Below are 21818 nucleotides of genomic sequence, written 5' to 3' on the forward strand. Positions count from 1 at the left end.
GAATTATTACGAATTCAGGCACCATATCTTGCTTCAATTGTCAGTGAAGATAATGACCAAAATAATGAAGAAAACACTGGTGAAGAAGAACAGTATTCTAATAGAGATGAAGAAGTGGAAAGCAACGAAGACAATGAAGAGGAAGAAGGAAACATTATTGAAAATAATCAAGAAGTAGAGGGCGGTAATATTGAAGAATTTAATATAAATGAAGAAAATAATTCATCTAGCTCTTCGGAAAATGAAGACAATCGTACACCAGAAAACCCACATGATTTGAGAAAGAGGGCATTAACAAATGCTTTTTTAGCGGCAAATATTAAACATAAACAAGGTAATGTACTACTAAAAACGTTACGCGAGCACCCATTTAACTTGGGTTTTTTACCAAAAGATGTGAGAACTTTGTTACAAACTCCCACTGCTCCTGCTTCTGTACATGTCCAACAAATACCTGGAGGAGAATATAGGATTAAAGTATACACTTAAAAAAAAATTAGAAAACCTTCCTGCCGAAATGTTGCAAGAGAATATGGAAATAGATTTTAGCACCGATGGGGCACAAGCAAATAATAGTAGTACTTGTCAATTTTGGCCCATCCAATTTCGAATTATTAATTGCACTGACCAAAGGCCCATGATAGCCGGAGTATTTAAAGGCCAAAAAAACCATCTAATCCATTTGATTTTTTTGAAAAATTTGTCGAAGAAATTGTGGCTATCCGTGCAGAAGGTGGAATCGTTGTACATAATCGACGGTTACCACTACATGTTCAGTGTTTTATTGCTGACGCATCTGCAAGGGCCATGGTTTTAAATCATTATAGCCACACGTCACCAAATGCTTGCTCCAAATGTAAAATCGAAGGCCATCGTTGCGAAGAAATAGGCTATCGTGGAATAATGGTTTTTCCAGGCATTCATCATTCTCTAAGAACAGATGAAGAGTACATTAACATGGTTGACGAAGATCATCATAAAGTCCCGAGTCCATTACATTCGATACTAGGACTTGTCACGCAGGTTCCTTTTGAACTTTTACATCTAATATATTTAGGAAATGTAAAAAAAATCGCTTCATGCCCTCATTCAGGGAAAATATGGATGTCAGAAGCTGAATCGGAGACAATTGGACATCCTAGATTCGAGAATGATGACTCTAAAATTACATTGCCCTACCAATTTTAATCGCCGCCCAAACAAACTAAGTATGTTTCATCATTTCAAAGGCACGGAATTTAGACAATTTTTATTATATACTTCCCCAGCCATTCTGGAAAATGTTCTTGATGAAGAATATTACATGCATTTTATTTTGCTTCATTGCGTGATACGCATCCTCAGCTGTCATAATGTAACCGATGGTATGTATATTTTCTGCCAAGAAGCTTTAGAAACATATGTAACCATGTGTGAGCATTTGTAAGGCAAACAATATATTTCCTACAACGTGCACGGTCTGTTACACATTGTAGCTGATGTTAAGAAATTAGGATTTTTGGAATCATTCAGCGCATTTACTTATGAGAATAATTTGCCTCAATTTAGAAAATATATTAGAAAACCGCATCACACATTGCAACAATTTTATAAAAGAATGCAAGAATTAAATGACTTTGTTGTTGCACACACCGACAATATTATTGAAATTTATAGTACAAAAAATCATGCAGAAGGTCCTGTAGCAGAAAATATTCCTCTTCATCATTTCGTCAACAATTTAAGAAGTTACAAGTAGGAAAAATAACATTTTCTATAAACGAATGTGACAATTGCTGTCTCCTCAAAAATTCTGAAATCTGCATAATAAGTAATATTGTCCAAATTGAAGGTGAAACTTTGTTCATGGTCAAGAAATTTGGTACACGCGCAAATTTTTATAACGTTGGAGTTACTTCGGATGTTGTAGGAGTTTATCACTGCTCTAATTTATCTAATACTGTAGAAGCAATCAACTTACTCGACGTCAAAGCCAAAATGTATAGAATGCCTAAGTGGAACGGCGTAGAAGGACAAGAAAACAATGTCATTAAAAATGTATGGATCTGCGTATCCTTACTTACACCATTAATAATACCTCAACAGTAATAAATAAATAATGCGAATAACGAATAAGACAAATAAAGAATAATGCGAATAACGTATAAAATTTTATTTAAATAATTATCTGAATAAAATTTATTCGAAAAATAACGAATAATGCCTAACCCTGATCCATACAAATAAACGGCAGCATTACTGTAAAAGAAAGAGTTCACAATTTTTTTTTTTTTTTTTTATGCAAACAAATTACAAGTTACTATAAATTTATTTACTGAATAACTTCTAGATAGAAAATAGAGAAAATAAAGAGAAGATTAAAAAATGAAGCCATTAGAGAAGAAGAAAGAAGATACAATTTCCAAAGTTAGTGGTAGGAAGATAAAACGCCCGAAAAAAGTTGAGACGACGTCTTCGGAGGAAGAGCACAGGCAAACAAAGAAAGCAAAACCTGACCGAGAAAAAGTGAAGGCCGAAATATTACGTTTACGACAATTTGTCGAAAATATGAAAGAAAATGAAGAAGAAAAAGAAACAGAAAATGAAAAAAGAGTCCATTCGTCGTCGGAGGAAGAAACTAAAGATTATCTTTCGTCGGAAGAGAAAGAAAGTACAGGAGAAATAGAAGACAAACATTCGTCGGAGGAACACTTTCCTTCCAAGGAGTTGTAAGTACATATTTAAATTATATTAAGAAAATATTAAAAAAAAGATTTAATTTGATCTCTAACAGTAATCGTTGAAACTGTAGTGTTACCTATAAGCATACAATATTTACGATAATTTTACTTTTTGATAAGACACAACGTATCATAAACGAAAAGTAAAAGCAAGAAATAATAGAATAAAATAATTGATTCTTTTATATTTTATATTTGTCATTACCCAAGTAGATGTCAAAATGATGTTAAAGTAAATGAAAAATGATCATTAAAAGTCACTTTTCGATCAATTACGATTCACTTTGACATTATAATTATGAATTACTTTGATGTCATTTTGACTCATTGTTCTGCTTGGGTATATAGATGTATTTTTTTATTTTTAGAGGTGAAGAAAATTATAATCCCCCGACGGCAGTTCTGTCTCCAAAGAAAATACAAGAAAACCAAACATTTTCTGATCTACCATTAAGTAATAAAAATATTACAAAAGAAAGAAACGCTTATCCAAGTGAGAACAAATGTATAGAATGCAACTGTACAGAAATCTTGGAAAGATTGAAGTGAGTGATATTAAAATATGAATAATTTTAGAAATTGTGCTTTTTGTTTCAAAAATAATTTAAAAATTAAAGAATAAGGAGCTATTGTGGATATTATGGCCCCTGTTATCTCCGTTATTAGATGACAAACTTTTAACAATTGTTTATGAAGTTATTCGTTTAGTAGCTTGCCGTTTTTTTAGTAATGCTAATGTGCCAATACATAATAACTGACAAATGTTAAGATGCATTTTTATTTTTGAGCACTTGTAAACTTTTTCAAGGTACACTTTCAACCTTTGATTACATATACTTCCTCATGATTGTTAAACTTGAATATATTATCACATGATCGTATGTACACTTTTTTTTTGTTATTTAACTTTTTATTCGGCTGTACACATTACGAGTTATATAAAGTTAAAACAATAATATATGTAATTTTGTAAATATGGTTTTTTAAACAAAATTTTTATATTGAAATATTTCTTCGATAAATCTATTATTATTCTAGAGGACGGTGTTTAGAAACATTAAAGACATCATTTTTTGCTTGTTTAATAATAAATTTCTAATGATACTTCTAAAGTTTTTGAACGCAGAAAAATTCTAAATCATGAAAATTCTAAATAACGGAAAATGAAAAATATATCATTTTGTAACAATTAAGGTATTGTGTTTTTTGTAAACTAATTTTTTTTAAATTATTCTTATGAATAGCCATATTACAATCACTTTTTTTCTTCCACCGATTATGTAGTGCATTACATTTTTATAAATCACGTCCTAAATAATAAATATTTCATTACTTTGGGACTAGAATCTGTAAAAGAACACTTTGACCAATGTAATCGTTCAAGTTTCAATAAAAAATATTATTTGTAAACAAAATTGTCCAATAAAATAAAAATTGATAGCATACTATCTTCTTCTCCTCTACTTGTATATTAATACTTTAATTTGTAGGAATTTCGAAGATAATACTGTAAAATGTCTGAAGAAGGTGATGAAATCAAATAAAGAATTAGTTAAAATGGTTAAGCGGTTGAAAGATAATAAAGTGGAAGTTGCACGTACATTTTATCAAGCGTTGGAGAGCTTTCCATTACAGACAATTGAACAATTTCATGAGTTCGAAAATAATAATTCAAAGAATAACCAATATGACAACTTAGTGAGTACCATTACAAATCCATGCAATGTACGTAAATGTATAATTTAAGTTAATTACTTTGGAGGTTTACTCTGTAACTTTGTCGGTCTATATATAAGTGACTTTCATTGAACTGTCAAAAGCAGTTATTTTCTGAAAATATAGTATACTACTTTTACAGAAAATAACTGTTTTTAACAAAAAAATATAATATATATTATTTGTCATCATGTAGTAATATTTATATATTTATAAAAAATCTATCAAAATTATTTATTTATAAGTTTATTAAATTTTTGCGTTTTTTAAAAATAATTTTAATACATTTTTTAGAAATATATAAATATTATTACATGATGATAAATGATATGTGTTATTTCTACGCACCAACAACCGCGGTTACTCTTATTAGTCCATTAATTGTTGATTACTTGACAAATAATATGTGTTTCTTTTCTAAGAAGAAGGCCACCTCCGAAGCCCTAAAATAAATTCAACATAAAGTTGAATCATTAAAATGGTCAGTTAATTATTTCAATTATTATATTGGATAGTAGTAAAAAGAAATATGTAATCATCTATTTAATTTCAGTACCATCATTTGCGCGGTATGGGTGCTAAATTACGCGGTTTTGTACACATGTGCTTCAAAGAGTCAATGAAAGACGAGCTTGTGTGCAAATTTACATGGCCTGGTGGTTCCGAGACCGAAAAATTTGGTCATACCAAACTCGTCAAAATAATGTACGGTAAGATATATTAATACTAAAAAGGGACACCACAGTGATAAGTAAAAAAATATAGTTGACTTTGGCATGCAATTCTGCTATTAATAACTTACATTACAGATTTAACGTAAGACGAATAAAAAGTTTACGTTTTATACAATATATTTAAAAAAAAATAAGTTAAAAAATATTTATCACAAAAATACAAAAAGTTAAAAAAGCCTAGTTTTTTATGTCTGGTTATAACACAATTTCTCAAAAATCATTAAACCAATCGGTTTTAATTTTTAACAATAAAGGAGAAGAGAGTATTATGGCTACTGTCGAAAATATAATGGCTACCCCTATTATCTTCGTTATTAGGTGACGTATTCTAACAATTGCTTATGGAGTTATTCGTTTAGTAGACCGTCGTTTTATAATGATGCTAATATGCCAATACAAAATAACTGTGGCAATTGTTATAAGGTATTTTTACTTTTGAGCAGTTCTAAACTTTTTCAAGGTACACTTTTAACCTTTAATTACATATACTTCCTCATTGTTCTTAAACTCGAGTGGATTATCACACGAAAGTATTATACGTACACTCAAATGTTTTTTTGTTATTTAACTTTTTATTCGGCTGTATACATTACGAGTTATACAAAGTTAAAACAATAACATGGAATTTTATTAATATGGTTTTTTAAGCAAAATTTTTATAGCAAAATATTTCTTTGATAAATTAATTGTCATTTTAAAAGGCGGTGTTTAGAAACATTATAATTTTATTCTTGTTGCTTAATGTTTAACAGGAATAAAATGATATTTTTAATGAAATTTCGCCTAGTATTTCTAAAGTTTTTGAACGGAGAAAAATTTTAAATCAGAAAAATTCTAAACAATAAAAAATTAAAAATATGTATAATTTTGTAACAAAGTACTGTGTTTCTTTAAAACTAAATTAATTTTTTTTTATTATTTTTTTGGATGACCATAATAAAACCACTTTTTTTTCTACCGATTATGCAGTGCATTAGATTTTTATAAATCCCGTCCTAAATAATAAATATTTCATTACTTTGAGTCTAGAATCTGTCAAACAATACTTTGACGAATGTATAATCGTTCAAGTTTCAATAGAAAATATTAATTATAAACAAAGTTATTCAATAAAATAAAAATGTATGTCATATTACCTTCTTCGCCTCTATGCTTAAAAATTTATCATTTATATTATTCAATCATAACTTTTTTCAATATTTTACGTTGTTATTTTAACACTTAAAAACAAATAGTTTTCTGAAAATCGTAATTAATCAATTTTAGATAGCTGCTATATTTTATTAAAACATATACAGGGTGATTATTAATGACTGTTTCCACGTTTTACCATAGGAGCATAATTTACCGACGGACACGTATTTCTAACATATTATTATATTAGAAATTACAAATGCGTGCTCCTGTGGTAAAAAGTGGGAACAGTCATTAATAATCACCCTGTAGAGTATTTTAAAAATAAGCTACAATCCAGCGATAGCCACATTATTCTTAAATATACTGTTAAATATTGAAAGCAATCGATTCAATGGCATTTGAGAAATTGTGATATCAACCATGCACGTCACAAAAAAGGTTTTTATTAATGTTTTATATCTTCGTGATAAACAAATATATTTTAACTTTATTTTTAAAATATTGTATGAAACGTAAAAACTTTTCATTCGTATTATATTAAACGTTCAACGTAAGTTATTAATAACATATATAATTGAACGCCAAAGTTAATATTTTTTAACCCGTCACTGTGATATTTTCCCTTAAAACAGCGTGAATTAATCTTGCAATAATGTCTTTATCTGCACGTGTTAACATGACCATAATATATATATAACGTATATTTTTCTTTCTTCAGATGCAGCACAGAGCTACCCCCTTTTTGAGGGACCATTAAACAAAACTGTATTTAAAGCAGAGGTCCAAGAAGTTTTAAGGGCAGTAAAACAGCGCGTAAAAAGTCAAAAAAATAAAAATAAAAATGAAGCCAGCAATGGAAAAAAAGCAATGATGGATGTGAAACACCAAACAATCAAAATTAAAAATTAAATTATATAAATCTTTACAACTCACAGTTTCTTTGTAACAGTTGATATTCGAAATCTACTTATAATCGTTTGTTATAATTTACATTTAATATTAAGGTACATATTAACACGTTAAAAAATGTGTGCATTTAAAAGAATACATGTGATTTAGTGCATAATCTACAGTTAAAGGGAATCTTTTAGAAGTTGTAAATATTTTAATTATTGTGTCATTTATAAAATTGACATGAGCAAGTTGACCATAATGACATATGACTCGGCTCATTGTTACAGCAATAGAAAAACACTGTTTGCAAACGAAACAGTGCACGTTCAAACGGATAATAAAAAAATTAGGTCTATCAATGATACATATAAGAAAAATACGAGTTTATGGTTAATTATATTCGTGCGACAAAGCAGAATATTACATACGCATGCAAATATGCAAGCATCTCTGCAACACGCAAAATTTTGCAGAAATAGTAAATTTTATCTATTTCATCAATCTCGTATCGATTTTGTATAAATTGCGCCATAGATACCTCTAATTGAGTCAAGTTGCGAATGTAGCGTTTGATATCATTTCCAAAATTTATTGAGTTTGTCAAGTGAGTCTGTTTCTGTTTCTGAGTTGGTTTCTTGTCAAGTGAGTCTGTTTCTGTTTTAATACAAAATTCTATACGACAATGAACTGGAGAATCTAATTTGTGTTATATAAAAGCCTAAATATTTATGTATAAGAATTATGGATAAGCGAACGTTGTTATTGCATACACAAAAAAATGTACGAAATCTGAACAAATGCATATACATATGTAAATGATAATAAAAATAAAAAATATAATATATAATATATGCAATTATATGATTTTTTATTATTTATTGTTATTTTATTATTTTTTATTTTTTACATATACATTATCATGTGAGGTTCATATTGCTCGCATACATGCAACCTCATGTGTGTGAGTCATACGAATCTCACGTGCAGATTAAAAATGCGTTCTCAATTGAAACCAGGGTTGGCATCAATTGTCCAAGGTGGAAAAAACCCCCCGGTTTTTTCCACTTTTGTCCGCCCCGAAAGAAATGTATATGATGGACAAAATGGACAAAATTGGACGAAATTAAAAAAAACACAATAAACTGAATAAACTCTCAGGAAAAATAAACTTTATTAAATACAAATAAAATATAAATTTTTAAACACACAGAATATTACATTAAACATATTTACTTTGCCAGTATATAATTAACAAAATTAAATTTTAAATTGACCTAACTGGCTAAATTAAAATAAAATAAATGTTTAAATTAAAAAACGTCCATGTCTTCTTATAATCTCAGGAAAAATAAACTTTATGAAATAAAAGTAAAATGTAAATTTTTAACAGAATAAAATAAACACATTTACTTCGCGTCTTTGCCAGTATATGTATAATTAACGAAATTAAATTTTAAATTGACAACTGGCTAAATAAAAGTAAAATAAATTTTTAAATTAAAAATCATCCATGTCTTCTTTTTGACTAACAATCATATTGAGCATTCGTCGGCTGGCAACAAGTTTTGACGCTTTTTCGATTCCTAGACGATTTCTTAGTTTGGTTTGTATTATTCCAAAATTGGAAAATATTCTCTCTATGGAGGCTGACGAAGCAACACATTTTTGCAAATGTAAGGAAAATTCACAAAATTTTAAATTTACAGTATTGGTTTTTAAAAGAGCCTCCCACCATTGTATGGAACTTAGTTGTTCTCTCATTTGATCATGAAAAAAACTGTTCGGAAACGGAGATATTTTAAGCCGAAATTTTATAAGTAGTGGTAAAAAATCGGACGAAACTTCTTCAGAAAGCCACGTACGTCCTGCTTCCTCAAGTTCAGAATTTAGTTGTAAATCCAAATTTTTGGGATTTAATAAAAAACCAATAATATGGGCTGGGGTAATGCAATCGTCAAATCTTTTTTTAATTAAATCATTATATGGAAGCAGAACGTCATTTGTGGATAATTCTTTTAACTTTAAAAATTCGGTTAAAGTATCTGAAAGAGTGGCATTTTCTGACTGTAATTTATTTAAGGCTGCTCGAATTGGTTTTAATTGAGTTATAAGCGACTTTACTTCTTTCATAAGACCAATGTTTTGAATAATATCAACTATATTTTTTTCAATGCTTTCCTCGTGGTTTTCAGCAATTTTTAGATAAAAATCACGGTTAATGACAAAAACCTCTAAACATTCTATAACACTGTTCCAGCGGGTTTCTCCTGGTAACTGTGGAATACGAAAATTTTGAAACTCGGCTAAGAGACCTTTAGCTGCATGGTTGTTTCTAAAATATTTGCTTAATTCTACAACTTGTTTAATTATAGTTTTAACATTAGAAAGTTTACAAATATCGCCACATAATAAATTTAAAAAATGCGCCGCACAGCCATTAATAATAAAATAAAAGTCAGATTCATTGTTAAGCTTCTTTTGGAGGTCACTGCGCATTTTTTTCATTTTAGCTTCATTATCGGACACAAAACTTTTTACAGTACATCCAAACCTATTTTCTGCTTCCATAATGTTTTTCACAGCCAAATCAAGACAATATTTACTCGTTTTTTGGTTAGAACCAGTTTCATACGATGACAAAAAGAAAGATTTTTCACCATCAGAGACACAACTTGCTATCACTGGTTCGTTATGGATAGCAGACCAACCGTCTTGTATCAGTGTAACCGATTTACCATTTAAATGATTTTTTGCGTCTTCCTGGGTTTTGTTATAAATTTTATTTAATAATTCGCCAGCTAGTTTTTTTCTGTTAGGTGGAGTGTATCCCGGTCTTAAATCACTTATCATTTTTTTAAAATAAAAATTTTCAGAATGTCGGAAAGGTACACCAGAAGAATAAAAGTAAGATGCTAAGGATAAATCGAGTTTTTGTTTATCAGTTTCGGTTGTTTGAAGTAAGAATTGATTCAATTTTTGTTGTTTTAGTTGTTGAATTTGTACTTGAACATCAGGATTCCTACGCTTTCGGCTAATATTGATTGCTGGATTATTAGAATCTTCAGTTTCTGAACCCGATGAACCCTCCGTTGAATCACATATATCTTCTTTTGCATCTTGTTTTTTAGTACATTTTTCAAAGTGCTTCCTTAATCGGCAAGCCTTATTACTTACTTCATTTTCGCACACCTGGCACTTCAAAATTGTTTTTGTTCCTTTAGTTATTTCATAAAAATGTTTTCTGATTGAATCTTTTTTTCTACCAATTCTACCAAAGCCGGTGCCGCTAATTCTTGATTTCTGTTTAAAAACAAAGATATTAAAGTTTCTTTAAATAAAAATGACCCTAACAAAAATAAAAAAGTCTTCAGACATGTCTGTGAAATTGGCATATCATTTTCCAGCAAACAAAAGTAAAAGGGAGTTCTTGTCGCATGCAGTCGAGTTCTGTTCCTGGGGGTCACTTGTGTATCTTGAAACGAGGTGAAAATTACAAAAATGAGGAAATTTACTAGCGTACGATCTACGTAAAATCTACGATTTTATTTGTCGAAATCTAGTAAAATCTGTTCACTTTTGTAATTTTCACTTCGTTTCAAGATACACAATTGACCCCCAGGAACTATAGAACTTGAACGCATGCGACAAGAACTCCCTTTTATTTTTGATCTGCTGGAAAATGATATGCTAACTTCACAGACATCTTCCAGACTTCCAGACATGAATTGCCGTAGCCATAACATAAGACGTAGTACGTACCGTCCATACGTACTAATACGTAGACGTAACGTAAGAATTGACCAATCACATTAAGAATTGTAACGCTGCATTTTTGAGTAGATATGATTTTAATTGGTCAATTCTTACGTTACAGCTGCGGCAATACCTGTGTTGGAGGTCCTGAACCTGAACTCCTCTGATCCTAGAGGCTAGAGGCTCTTAAAGTTCCGAAGAATGTACTTACTTTTGAATCAACAGAAATAATAGAAACAGAAGAAGTAGACGATGAATTGCCTAGCCCTGGCTCATTTTCCATTTTAAAATAATTTTAAGCACAAAATAATAAGTAAAATAATTAAATAATACTTTTCACCTTGGTAAACAGAAATAAGAAATCTAACCTAAAATACAGCACATGTGTCGTGTCTGTCGTGTGGCTAGAAAAAAAACGAAGTTGCAACATTGGTGTTAATCGATATGTCTCATTCATCGATTTCTGTTTTACCGACTTTATTTCGTCCATTTCGTTCATTTTGTCCATTTTGTCCATTTTCTTCCAGTGCCCCGAAAAAAATGAAAAAAAGTGGACAAAATGCCAACCCTGATTGAAACTCATATGACTCGCACGCATGAAGTCGCACGCGTGCGAATAATATGTGTCTCACATGTGGATCAAAGATACATCCTCAATTGAGACTCATATGACTCGCATGCATAAAGTCGCATGCGTGCGAGCAACGTAAGTCTCACGTGCTGATCAGAGATACGCTCTCAATTGAGACTCATATGACTCGCAGGTGTGAAATTACATATGTGCGAGCAATATGAATCTCATATGAGGACGCATCTGTGTGATGATATGCGTGCACGCCGTGCGAATAATCCGCACGGCGTGCACGCATCATGATATCACTATGCAAGCATTTTGTTATCTGGGTTGTTGATCGAGTGTTGTATCAGTTTGCGATTAAAATAAAAATAAAAATTGCGATTACAAGACTGAAACGTACTATGTAAAAAAATTAATTTGCAAGTTGATTTATGTTATAAATCTTTTCAAGAATGAGATGTTAAAATAAAATATGTACTCACATTTCCAGGTTACATTGTTGTAAAAGTAACATTCGAGATCGTGACCTGCAGGATTCTGCACTGTCAAATTCGACGAAACGGAATCGGAAAGAGTATCGTGCGTGCCGTATTGTTGTACCGTATACGAATCATAACCTAAAGCGGCATTGATAGCTATTTTATTCATTGCGGCGCACAACAGGATCGTCAACCATCTTGCCCTCGCCTCACACGAATCCAGAAGCAACACTATGTCGTGGCTATTCACGAGTTTTAGCAACTTGCTTACAGCCTCCCTAATCGATTTTATCATACTTGGGCCAACTACATGGCCGAGCATAGGAATATGCAATATCACATCTTCCACATTCTGCAACGCGATAAGTAATTTTATTTAATAGCTGTTTTCTTCATTGAAATATCGTTTTTAGATTTAATAGATACTTGCTATGCTACGGCGTATCCTGAGTAAAGCGTCTTTAGAGTACTGCCATATTCAAAACCATTTTGTAATATAAAAAAAAGGTAAAAGATAAAAAGATAAAAACTATTTATAAACTTTGAAAGTTTTTAGAAAAGTGACATGTATCTGAAAAACAAAAAAAATTTTAAATAATATTGTCAATAAACATTAGTTGCGTTCAGCAGAAAACTAACATTGTAACTGTTGTAAAATTCTTTGATACAATTGGTTTTTGCCGGATCTAAATACACAAACCAATCATATTAAAGAATTTTACAACAGTCGCAAAGCTGCTTTTTCTGTTGAATGCAGCCATTATCAATAAATGTAACATTAAATATGATAAATTACCTGGTTAAATCAATATATATTTAAATTACTAAAGGCAGGAAGACAAGCAAATACAGTTGTCAAAAAAATATAAATATTTATTCTCCTCTTGGAGATATTAGTGGAACGTTTCGGACTTACGTCCTTCATCAGTTCGGACTTACGTGTCCTTCATCAGTCGTGCATACATTTTACATAAGTCAAAATACAATTTAAATTTACATTTCTCCATCGTTAATAAGAGTTTGTCCAGATAATACATATTATTATATTAAACAAATTTTCTTTCGCTTTCTTTTTTTGAGTATTTTAGCGACATTCTTTTTGCTAAGTTATATACATAATCGTCCGATTCAATGTTAATTTTTCGGCATAAAATTCGATTTATTAGAAATTTTATTAGTACTCAATTTATTAGTACAGAAAGCTTTTAGGAAATTCTTAGTACAGAAAGCTTTTAGGCAATTACATGGCGAAGTATTGTTTTTGCGTGTGCATTTAAAAAAAATAGGTGGACACTTTTCTTCCAAAATCCGTATTAATTTTTGGGCAATTTTTGACTCGTGACATATATTTAGAATAATTTTTTCTAAAAATTCAGACACCTTGTATAAATTGCAATGTTTCTGAATGTTCTAAAATTTGAATGCATTCTTTGCACTCAACAACTGTTTTGCTATTGCGTACATAATTAAAAATTTTTTTTCACTTAATATGATCTCAGTTCTTGTTGTTGGCGGTATAGCAGCCTCCGCATGTTCACTTCCCTCTTCCTCTAAATTTATTTCATTCGAGTCATTTTTATTGTGATTCCAAAATTGGGACAGAGCAAATGAAGTTCCCTCGTCGTTTTGACAATTTGCTCTAACGGAATGTTTTGATGTTAAATTTGATGTAAGTAAAGATCTAAAGGCTCCTTCAAATTGAGAAGGACTGGGATTTCTGTTTGAACCATTGCTTCTTATTTGACTGAAGAAATTTTCCACAGCATCTTGATTTAAATATTTTAAATTCAAAGATTGAAAATTATTTTGTTTTAAAATGTCCCATATTTTTATGGTACCTCTGATGGTCCATACCCAATTTGTTAAACATTTTGGAGCATTCTTTTTTATAATTTTTTTAGACTCTTTTTCAACAAACTGCATTTTGATTAATTTCTGAATAGCTTCTTGAAAAAAATGGACATGACCACTATTTACATGAATTTTGTTAGACAATCCCTGTCCTTTGATTCCGTTTGAATCAACAACATCATAAAAGAAATGCAAAATTTCACTTGTTGCTATTGCAGATGACGACAATTTCATTGTACCTTTTTGAGTTTCAACAACCCCTATAATAATAAATAAAAATGATAAAATCCAAAAAATATTTTGGTATGCTGTATTTTCTGTTCTATATATCGCCGGATGGTCGAGTTTATTTGAACAGCTTGGTAGCGATCATATAATTTTTTCCCTAGGGCGGAAAGGTGAAAAGTGAAATCTTTCGCCATTGAAGTTAATGGCAAAATTTTTCACTTTTTACCTTTCCACCCTAAAGTTACATGAGGGAAAAAGTTACATGATCGCTATCCTTACCATTACTTAAAAGTAATATAATGTCTAAAAAATTTGCAAATGTTGCAGAAAAAACTTGAGAAGCATATTTAATTCTCATTTTAGGAATTAATCTAGGCTGTATATGCTTCTCCGTAATCTTTCGCAGCTGGCGATATTTTAAGGTAATGTTTTTATCAATCTCAAATGCAGTCTTGATATCTTCCCAAGAAGCGTGTTTTGTTTCTGAACATGTATTCTTAACATTAGTATCCAAATCTTTGATCAAAAGATTATTCCTTGTTACTTTGAGTAAGTGTACGTAATCATAGATTGGTACAATCTCTTTTCCTTTGATAAAAAAAGTATTTTCTGAAAGATTTTTTATATTTACTATTAGTAATTGTTACATAATATTCAACATTTTTTAATTACATCTTTCAATTTAAATGATATAAACATAAATAATGATAAAAATGTATAATTTTATTTATTTTTGAAAAAATATGAATTAAATTGTACATTATCCGACAACTTATTATTGCAAAATTTTCCTGAATTTATTATACTATTAGAGTACAAATAATATTCGGATGATTAGCACTTACTTGGAGGCAAATTCTTTTTTGCACAAATAAAATATGCTATCTGCAATCAACGACTTTATTGCAGCAATATTTGCGGCACCCTGATCGCATACTGTTGCAACAGGAATAAATCCAGATATGATTATATTTGCTAACCATTGCTTAATGCAGCATACTAATTGAGATGTTTTTGTAGCACTCTCGCAAAAACCATAGCCCAATGACATTTTTTGTCCCGATTTCAAACATCTCAGATAAAATGTGATAGCATGATCAGCCATTTTTCGCATTCTGCACATCCCCCAATCCTCGAATCCGATGATTTTATCCTCAATTTTATTATGTAATAAAGCAGATTGTAGTGACATCTCGACCCATAAAAGCGCTACATATTTTTCACTTTCGTCTTGAACATTTTTACAAGCATATTTTAAAAACTTTATCACGATCCGGGTACATCCAGGTTTCAATGGTATACTGCTTAATTCTGATTTTAACGTACTTATTGCTGGACAGGGCAATTGATTGTAAAGATATTTGTAACAGGAGGGAGATCTTTTATATATACCAGTGCAAAACATTTTCTCTCTAATTGTATATCTTCTTGCCTACAAAAGCACCGCAAAACAATAAAACAACTTTTTATAACAAAAATTATGAAATGCACAAAACATTGTAGTTCTGCAAATTAAGTATTTATGAAATCGAATAGTATAAAATGTATAAATAATAATCGGGCTCATGAGCCGTACTAAGTGTTACTGGCAGAAATTAATAGTTTTAAAAAACCGTTTTATTCAAGTCTAGAAAAAACAGAAAAATTCCTGTTTTTCTTTCTGAAAAATAGTTTTTTTTAGCGAAATATTGCCGGTTTTCCTATGTAAATAGTATGCTACCCAATTTTACATTATTATTAAAATAAGACGTCTTATATAAGTGACGAAAGTATTAGGCACCTTATAAATTTCTAGTTATTTTAAATTGTGATAGAGGCAGGGAAAAGTAAAACTGTATATATTTTTAAGTAGTCAATATTTATAACTACTTAAAAGTATATACAGCTTTATTTTTGCCAGCCTATCACAATGTAAAATAATTTAAAATTTATAAAGTATTTCACTTGAAAATTAAGAAATAAATAAGATGCTTTATACTTTTGCACATACACGACTGTGTATTAAAACTAGCACTAAAATCAATAAGTTTTTTTTAAAATATGTACCTTCGGAGGTATATTACTGTTTCTTTGTAGCATACTAGTAAACTGCCGTTGTACATTTGAACATTGATTTTATATTAATGTGTTATCAATTTTTTTATTTTTCCGTTTATTTCGGCAATTAATAAGACGTTTTAGACGTAGATTTTTTTGTTTCAACAATATAGTCTTGTCATAGAATTTTCTTGCAATGGGACTCAGATTTTTTTTGCGAGTTATTTCTTGCAAGTTAGGTTTTCTTCGGAAAATATTTCTTTTAGGTGTCCTTGGTTGTTTTTCTAACTTTTGTATTCGGTTTTCATGTTCATTTGTAATAGTATATAATTCATTTTGCAATTGGTGACTTTGATATTGCACTTTCGTTACTTTTTCAACATCTTCCGTTACTTTTTTAAGTAATTCTGTGTGATGCTGCACTTGTTTTTCTATAGGGAATGTATTAGATTGCGAGATTTCATTTTCTTCAAAAATATTTTGCAATGGTTGTTGATCATCAAGATTTATTCCATGAACAGCATTACTTTCAATATTACTTTCCGGATAAAGATCAGGAATTGCCGAATCCTTTAATACACGATAGTGTAAAGAACATTTATAATATTCCTCGCGAAAATGTTTATGACAAACCCTGTATTTATTCAAATCTTGTGCACACACATTTTCCAAAAAATCCGATTTTAGGCTTTGTATCCATTGATGGCACTTCATTGGATCTTTTGGAAATTTGTGACGCGGCGCTTGTTTGCCAGATGTACAATTTGGAACGCAACACGTCTTAGTCATTTTAAACTGTCTTGTTTTCCCAACCAATGGAATTTGACCGCCGTTACCTATGCATGTTTATATGTCATGATTAATTGCGCTTCGATATTCTTAATTTTATTGTTGATTATTATTAGAAAATGCTGACTGTACGTCTTCAACAGAATTTAAAATCATTAATTTTTAAATATTAATGGCTGATACTATAATTATTTTTTTTCTAATGTATATGTTATAAGGGTGCTATTATACATTATACATGTCGTACGACAAATTTTTTCTAAATAAACGTGTTAATTAGATGCAGAATAGAAAAGAAAGGCTCACTTTTTCTTCGAAATTTCTGTGGGTATCCCTCAATCTCCTGGACAGATTAAGATTTAGATTAAGATCAATAAAATGTACTCAGAGAACGTCATAGTCAGGTTACGGTTAGTCTTGCAAATGCCTGCGAGAAACATAGCGGCCATATTGGAATTTTGATTACGTAGTTCCAATTTTTGGGATGTCAATCTTTAGATGGCGCCAAAATACTATAGCAAATTCGTCCATAAGGCTCGGCTTACCCTGGCGAGTATTCGTCTCGATGTTACAACCTGCAGCTCCTAAAGGCTCCCTAAAGTATGAACTATGATATTAATTGGGGATTCGGTTGCGGTGATGCCTAGATATAACGCCTGTGGCCGCAGTTGACTCACGAGAAATCAGCCGCGGCGTAGCCGCCTAGCGGTGGCGCCAGCACTCACTTGTTTGCGTGGGGTCTTACACACGGCGGGACCGAATATTGTCATGTCACCAAATTGTCGATAATAAGCTGCAATTTAGAATCTTTTACAATATTCACCAAATATTCTACTTCTTGTATTGAACTTTTGATATCATACGTTCATCATTTTGTTGACATATTGCTGTCATTATGATATATACGAATGCAAGCTCATGACGAGCCGACAGTGTGCTGTCAACATGATATGTTATTATTAATAAACGTTTGCTCTTAACATTTCATTAACTAATGCTGTGTTTTTGCTCTGCTGTTACTGACGCAGTTTTACGTTAAATTCTGTAGCAGTAAATTGCCTGCAAATTCACAACAATACATGTAATGCATTAATTTGCCCGATGTGCTGAATCTAGCTTGGTTATCTGGGTTACGTAGTGAAATATATACGCATTGTACATGATTACTACGTAAAAATGTCATTCTGAGAACTGAGAAAATGCTGTATGAATAATTAAATAACAACAATTAATAAAGATTTGCCACGTTTACCTTTTGAGCTTTTACTATTTATTTTTGTCATTCTATTTGTTTTAAGAATAAGAAACTCGATAAAATTAACTTGAAAATTTTGCAGTAGTCTCTATTGATATGTGCAATTTGTTTATTCATGTAGCTAAATATTAATTTTCGAATTAAATCAATTTTTATTTTTTTAATGTTTAATGTTTAGTATCACTTAAATAAAAAAATTAACTCTAAGTTTTTATTTTATATATGTACATGTAAATATTTGAATATTAAATAATATTCCTAAATATTCTCTGGTAAAAAAAAACCGATAGAAAATGATAAAAAGCGTCAGAAACCTGATTCAAAACGATAGAATTCTATTGTTTTGAATCAGGTTTCTGACACTTTCTATCGTTTTCTATCGGTCTTTTTAATCAGGGTTGATTAATAAAAAATGATATATCTACTCCTTATAATATTATATTTATATAACATTATTTAGAAATAAATAGTGTTATAGATTTTAAATGTGATATTTAAAAAGTTTATGAATATTTGATGCATAATAATTTACATTAATTTTTTGAACAAAAACAATATTCGTAGAACATTTTCATAACATTCCACGGATATTATATAAAACGGATACATAACATTAATACAATATTCCCATAATATTTAAAAAATTATAATCTCAAAATCACATTCTCAGACTGGTTAAGTTAATATAAAATGTTATAATCGGCTGTTCTAAGAAAAAATTTGCGTTGCAAGTAGCTGTGGTTAATTGCAACGTAGTCAAACAAAACGTTCTTCATTAATTTATTTTTTTTCTCAACGAGCAAAAAAACAAGAAATTTACAAAGTTGAATAAAATACAGTGAAGTGTTCGACCAATTTTTGTATAATACAAATTGAGAATGTGAACCGCCTTTTCAGTCTTATTTGGATCCTCGTGCTGTTTTTCTTTTTTAAGTGATTTTATAAACCCACTTGACAAACCTGCGCACTCATTACTTTCCGACATAACTCAGATCTAAGTCAAATGAGAATAAGTAATATCATTAAATTATTAAATTAATTTAATTTAATTCTTGATATTACTCATTCTCATTTGACTTAGATCTGGGTTATGTCTGAAAGTAATCAGTGCGCAGGTCCGTCAAGTGTGAATGGATTTATAAAACTACTTAAAAAATAAAAACAGCACGAAGATCCAGTTAAAACTGAAAAGGCGGTTCTTATTCTCAATTAAATAAAATAATCATTTTGTGCATCTAGGCGCGCCACCGTTCTCTGAGCGGCTAAATAGCAATTTCAGATGATTGGTCGGATTCAAAGGTATGAACCAATTTTCAAATTCTACATAAACTGTGTTCCGATATTGACTGCCAGTACTGAAAATGTATAGTATATGTGATGTAAATTTTCAGTACTGCCAATAAAAACAGAACACAGCCTTAGCCGTTCAGTGAACAGTAAAGCATCTGGGGCCCTATTCTTGAAAACTTTCGAATAACTTTTGTATATAAAAGTAGCAGAATAGCCAATGGAATTAGATAGCCTTCTCTCATTGGCTATTTTGTCACTTTCTCTAGGACAATGCTACTGTACTGTACAGTCGTAAGCTAAAAGGTTGCAATACATTTTCTTCAATGATTAGATGGTTCAATTCTTAATTGGTTGGATCCACAGGTAAGAACCAATGACGTTCGCCATTTGATGAGCAAGTCTACATTCCGAAAACAATCAAAGAAAATGTGTTGCAAACCTTTAGCTCACAACTATACATACACGCAACACAAATATGCGACCGTTTAAAGTCTAAACGCAGTCTGTGATTGGTTAGCTTTAAACTATTATATCTAGTGATATATGCAAAAGAGATCATTCTTACGCGCTGATGATAAGCGTAAGGCACACGAAAAAAGAAATCCTATACTTCAAATCTATTAATTAAAATAAAGATTTACAAATAATTATTTTACTTCATTTTTCAAGAATTTCTTGCTATAATATTTTGATTGTGTTAAGAATCGTAGCAAATTAACGTTAAATTAGATTCACGCTATTATATTTTAGTATTTTTCTTCTTTGCAATTCCATTCAGCAAATCGTTCGCGCTTATTCAAAATTAAATAAATATTTTAAATTTAGCATCGTTATTTCCGTTTCGTTCTATGTATTCATATTGTAAATATCAAACCGTTCGAAATTAGTCTCGTTCGCATGAATTTCTCACGTGAACCGATTTCAATAACATATTTACGGGTGTGTTGAAGCTCTATATTCGCACGCAGAAAAAGCGTGAAGCGGTTTCCGACTGAACGATCTAGAACATTGGTTGCCCCTTCACGGATAGGAAAATTAGCGGACGGATGCGCAAGAAAGCTGCATTGGATAGTTAAGATTTAGCTGCAACGAACGCATTTTCAGTATCGGGAGTCTAAATAATTTCGCGTTTACCGTTCTTTCGCGAGTCCTTAAGATAGACATGAAGTGGAGTCTAAACGCGCGCTGCCTGAGGTAAGCTACGCCTATTAAAATTTAGAGTGTCTAAAAATCGACGAAAGTCGACGATAGTACGTGGTTTAGATAAGTTTTGTATAGCGGGTACTCTTTTCGGCAATTTAATGCCGTCGCAGTTGATCGTGTGTCTTAGGAACTTGATGCGCGCCTAAAATGCATTTAGACGAATTTAAAAATAACCGGTAAAAGTTCTCATTAGGGGAGCAGCCTCTGACGACCTTGACTTTGACATATGTTATCAATAGAAAGGTACTGAGTGACATACAAAAGATTTTAAGTAATGCTCACGTCTTATTAAAAAAAATATCATTACAAAAACTAAAAACAGTTTTTCTTACTTATTTCAGAAAATGTTTATTTTACAAAAAAATTTGTCAAACAAAAAATAAAGCTCGTGATAAGCTCTATAAAAAAAGTTATATGCATATTTTACCTAACTTCAATACTGTAGTTGTTATAGTAGAAAAACTGTTTTCAAATAATTTTTTTTTAGTTTGAGTAGTTTTCCGTGAAATGTAGATGCTTGGGCGGGGGCTCCGCCCCTCCCCCGTATTTGTTCTAACCTAACCTAATCCTATTTAGTTGTAATTTGGTCAAGGTTATCTAATTGACCATGTTGCGATATTAGATTTGAAATTATGGTCCACCCTTTCCCGCATCCACCACGTTATTAGTAGACCGATTGAGAAGGGGTGGGTTAGGTTAGAAAAAATATGGGGAGAGGGTGCAGGGAGAGGGGCGGAGCCTCTCCCCCGCCCACACGTTCTCTGTACGACATGTAAAAATTTGAATTTGTTAGTTTTTTAAAAATGGTTTTTTGATTGTAACTCCTAAAGTATTGGAGTTAGGTAAAATATGTATAGAACCTTATTTGTAGAGCTCATCACAAGCTTCATTTTTTATTTAACACATTTTTTTGTAAAATGATTATTTTCTGAAATAATTAAGAAAAACTATTTTTTTTCTCTGATAATATTTTTTTAATAAGAAGGGAGCATTACTCAAAACCTTTTGTATGTCACTCACAAGTAAACCTACCTACGAAGGTGTGACTCACCGATTTGAATGAAACTTTGCAAATTTGTAGAAGTATGAAAATTATTTGACACGTATTTTTTTTATCGGCAATGGTCCACTCTGAAGGGTGGAAACTACCCCTTG

General features: G+C 30.8%; 2 protein-coding genes across 2 annotated transcripts; both read left to right on the forward strand.

The window, feature by feature from the left end:
- The first annotated feature begins 1771 nt into the window (after nucleotides 1–1771).
- LOC105196672 (myb-like protein X) lies at nucleotides 1772–4888 on the forward strand. The gene is made up of 4 exons (XM_039454461.1): nucleotides 1772–2708; nucleotides 3089–3265; nucleotides 4211–4418; nucleotides 4859–4888. The coding sequence occupies exons 1-4, from the start codon at nucleotides 2365–2367 to the stop codon at nucleotides 4886–4888; spliced, it is 759 nt and encodes a 252-aa protein (XP_039310395.1). The 5' UTR covers nucleotides 1772–2364.
- An 18-nt stretch (nucleotides 4889–4906) lies between these two features.
- Nucleotides 4907–7635, forward strand: LOC120358813. Its single transcript, XM_039454298.1, has 2 exons — nucleotides 4907–5146; nucleotides 7026–7635. The coding sequence occupies exons 1-2, from the start codon at nucleotides 5008–5010 to the stop codon at nucleotides 7214–7216; spliced, it is 330 nt and encodes a 109-aa protein (XP_039310232.1). The 5' UTR covers nucleotides 4907–5007; the 3' UTR covers nucleotides 7217–7635.
- Nucleotides 7636–21818: the final 14183 nt, after the last annotated feature.

The sequence above is a fragment of the Solenopsis invicta genome, chromosome 10 (assembly GCF_016802725.1).
Source record: "Solenopsis invicta isolate M01_SB chromosome 10, UNIL_Sinv_3.0, whole genome shotgun sequence".
In the NCBI taxonomy this organism is placed as follows: domain Eukaryota; kingdom Metazoa; phylum Arthropoda; class Insecta; order Hymenoptera; family Formicidae; genus Solenopsis; species Solenopsis invicta.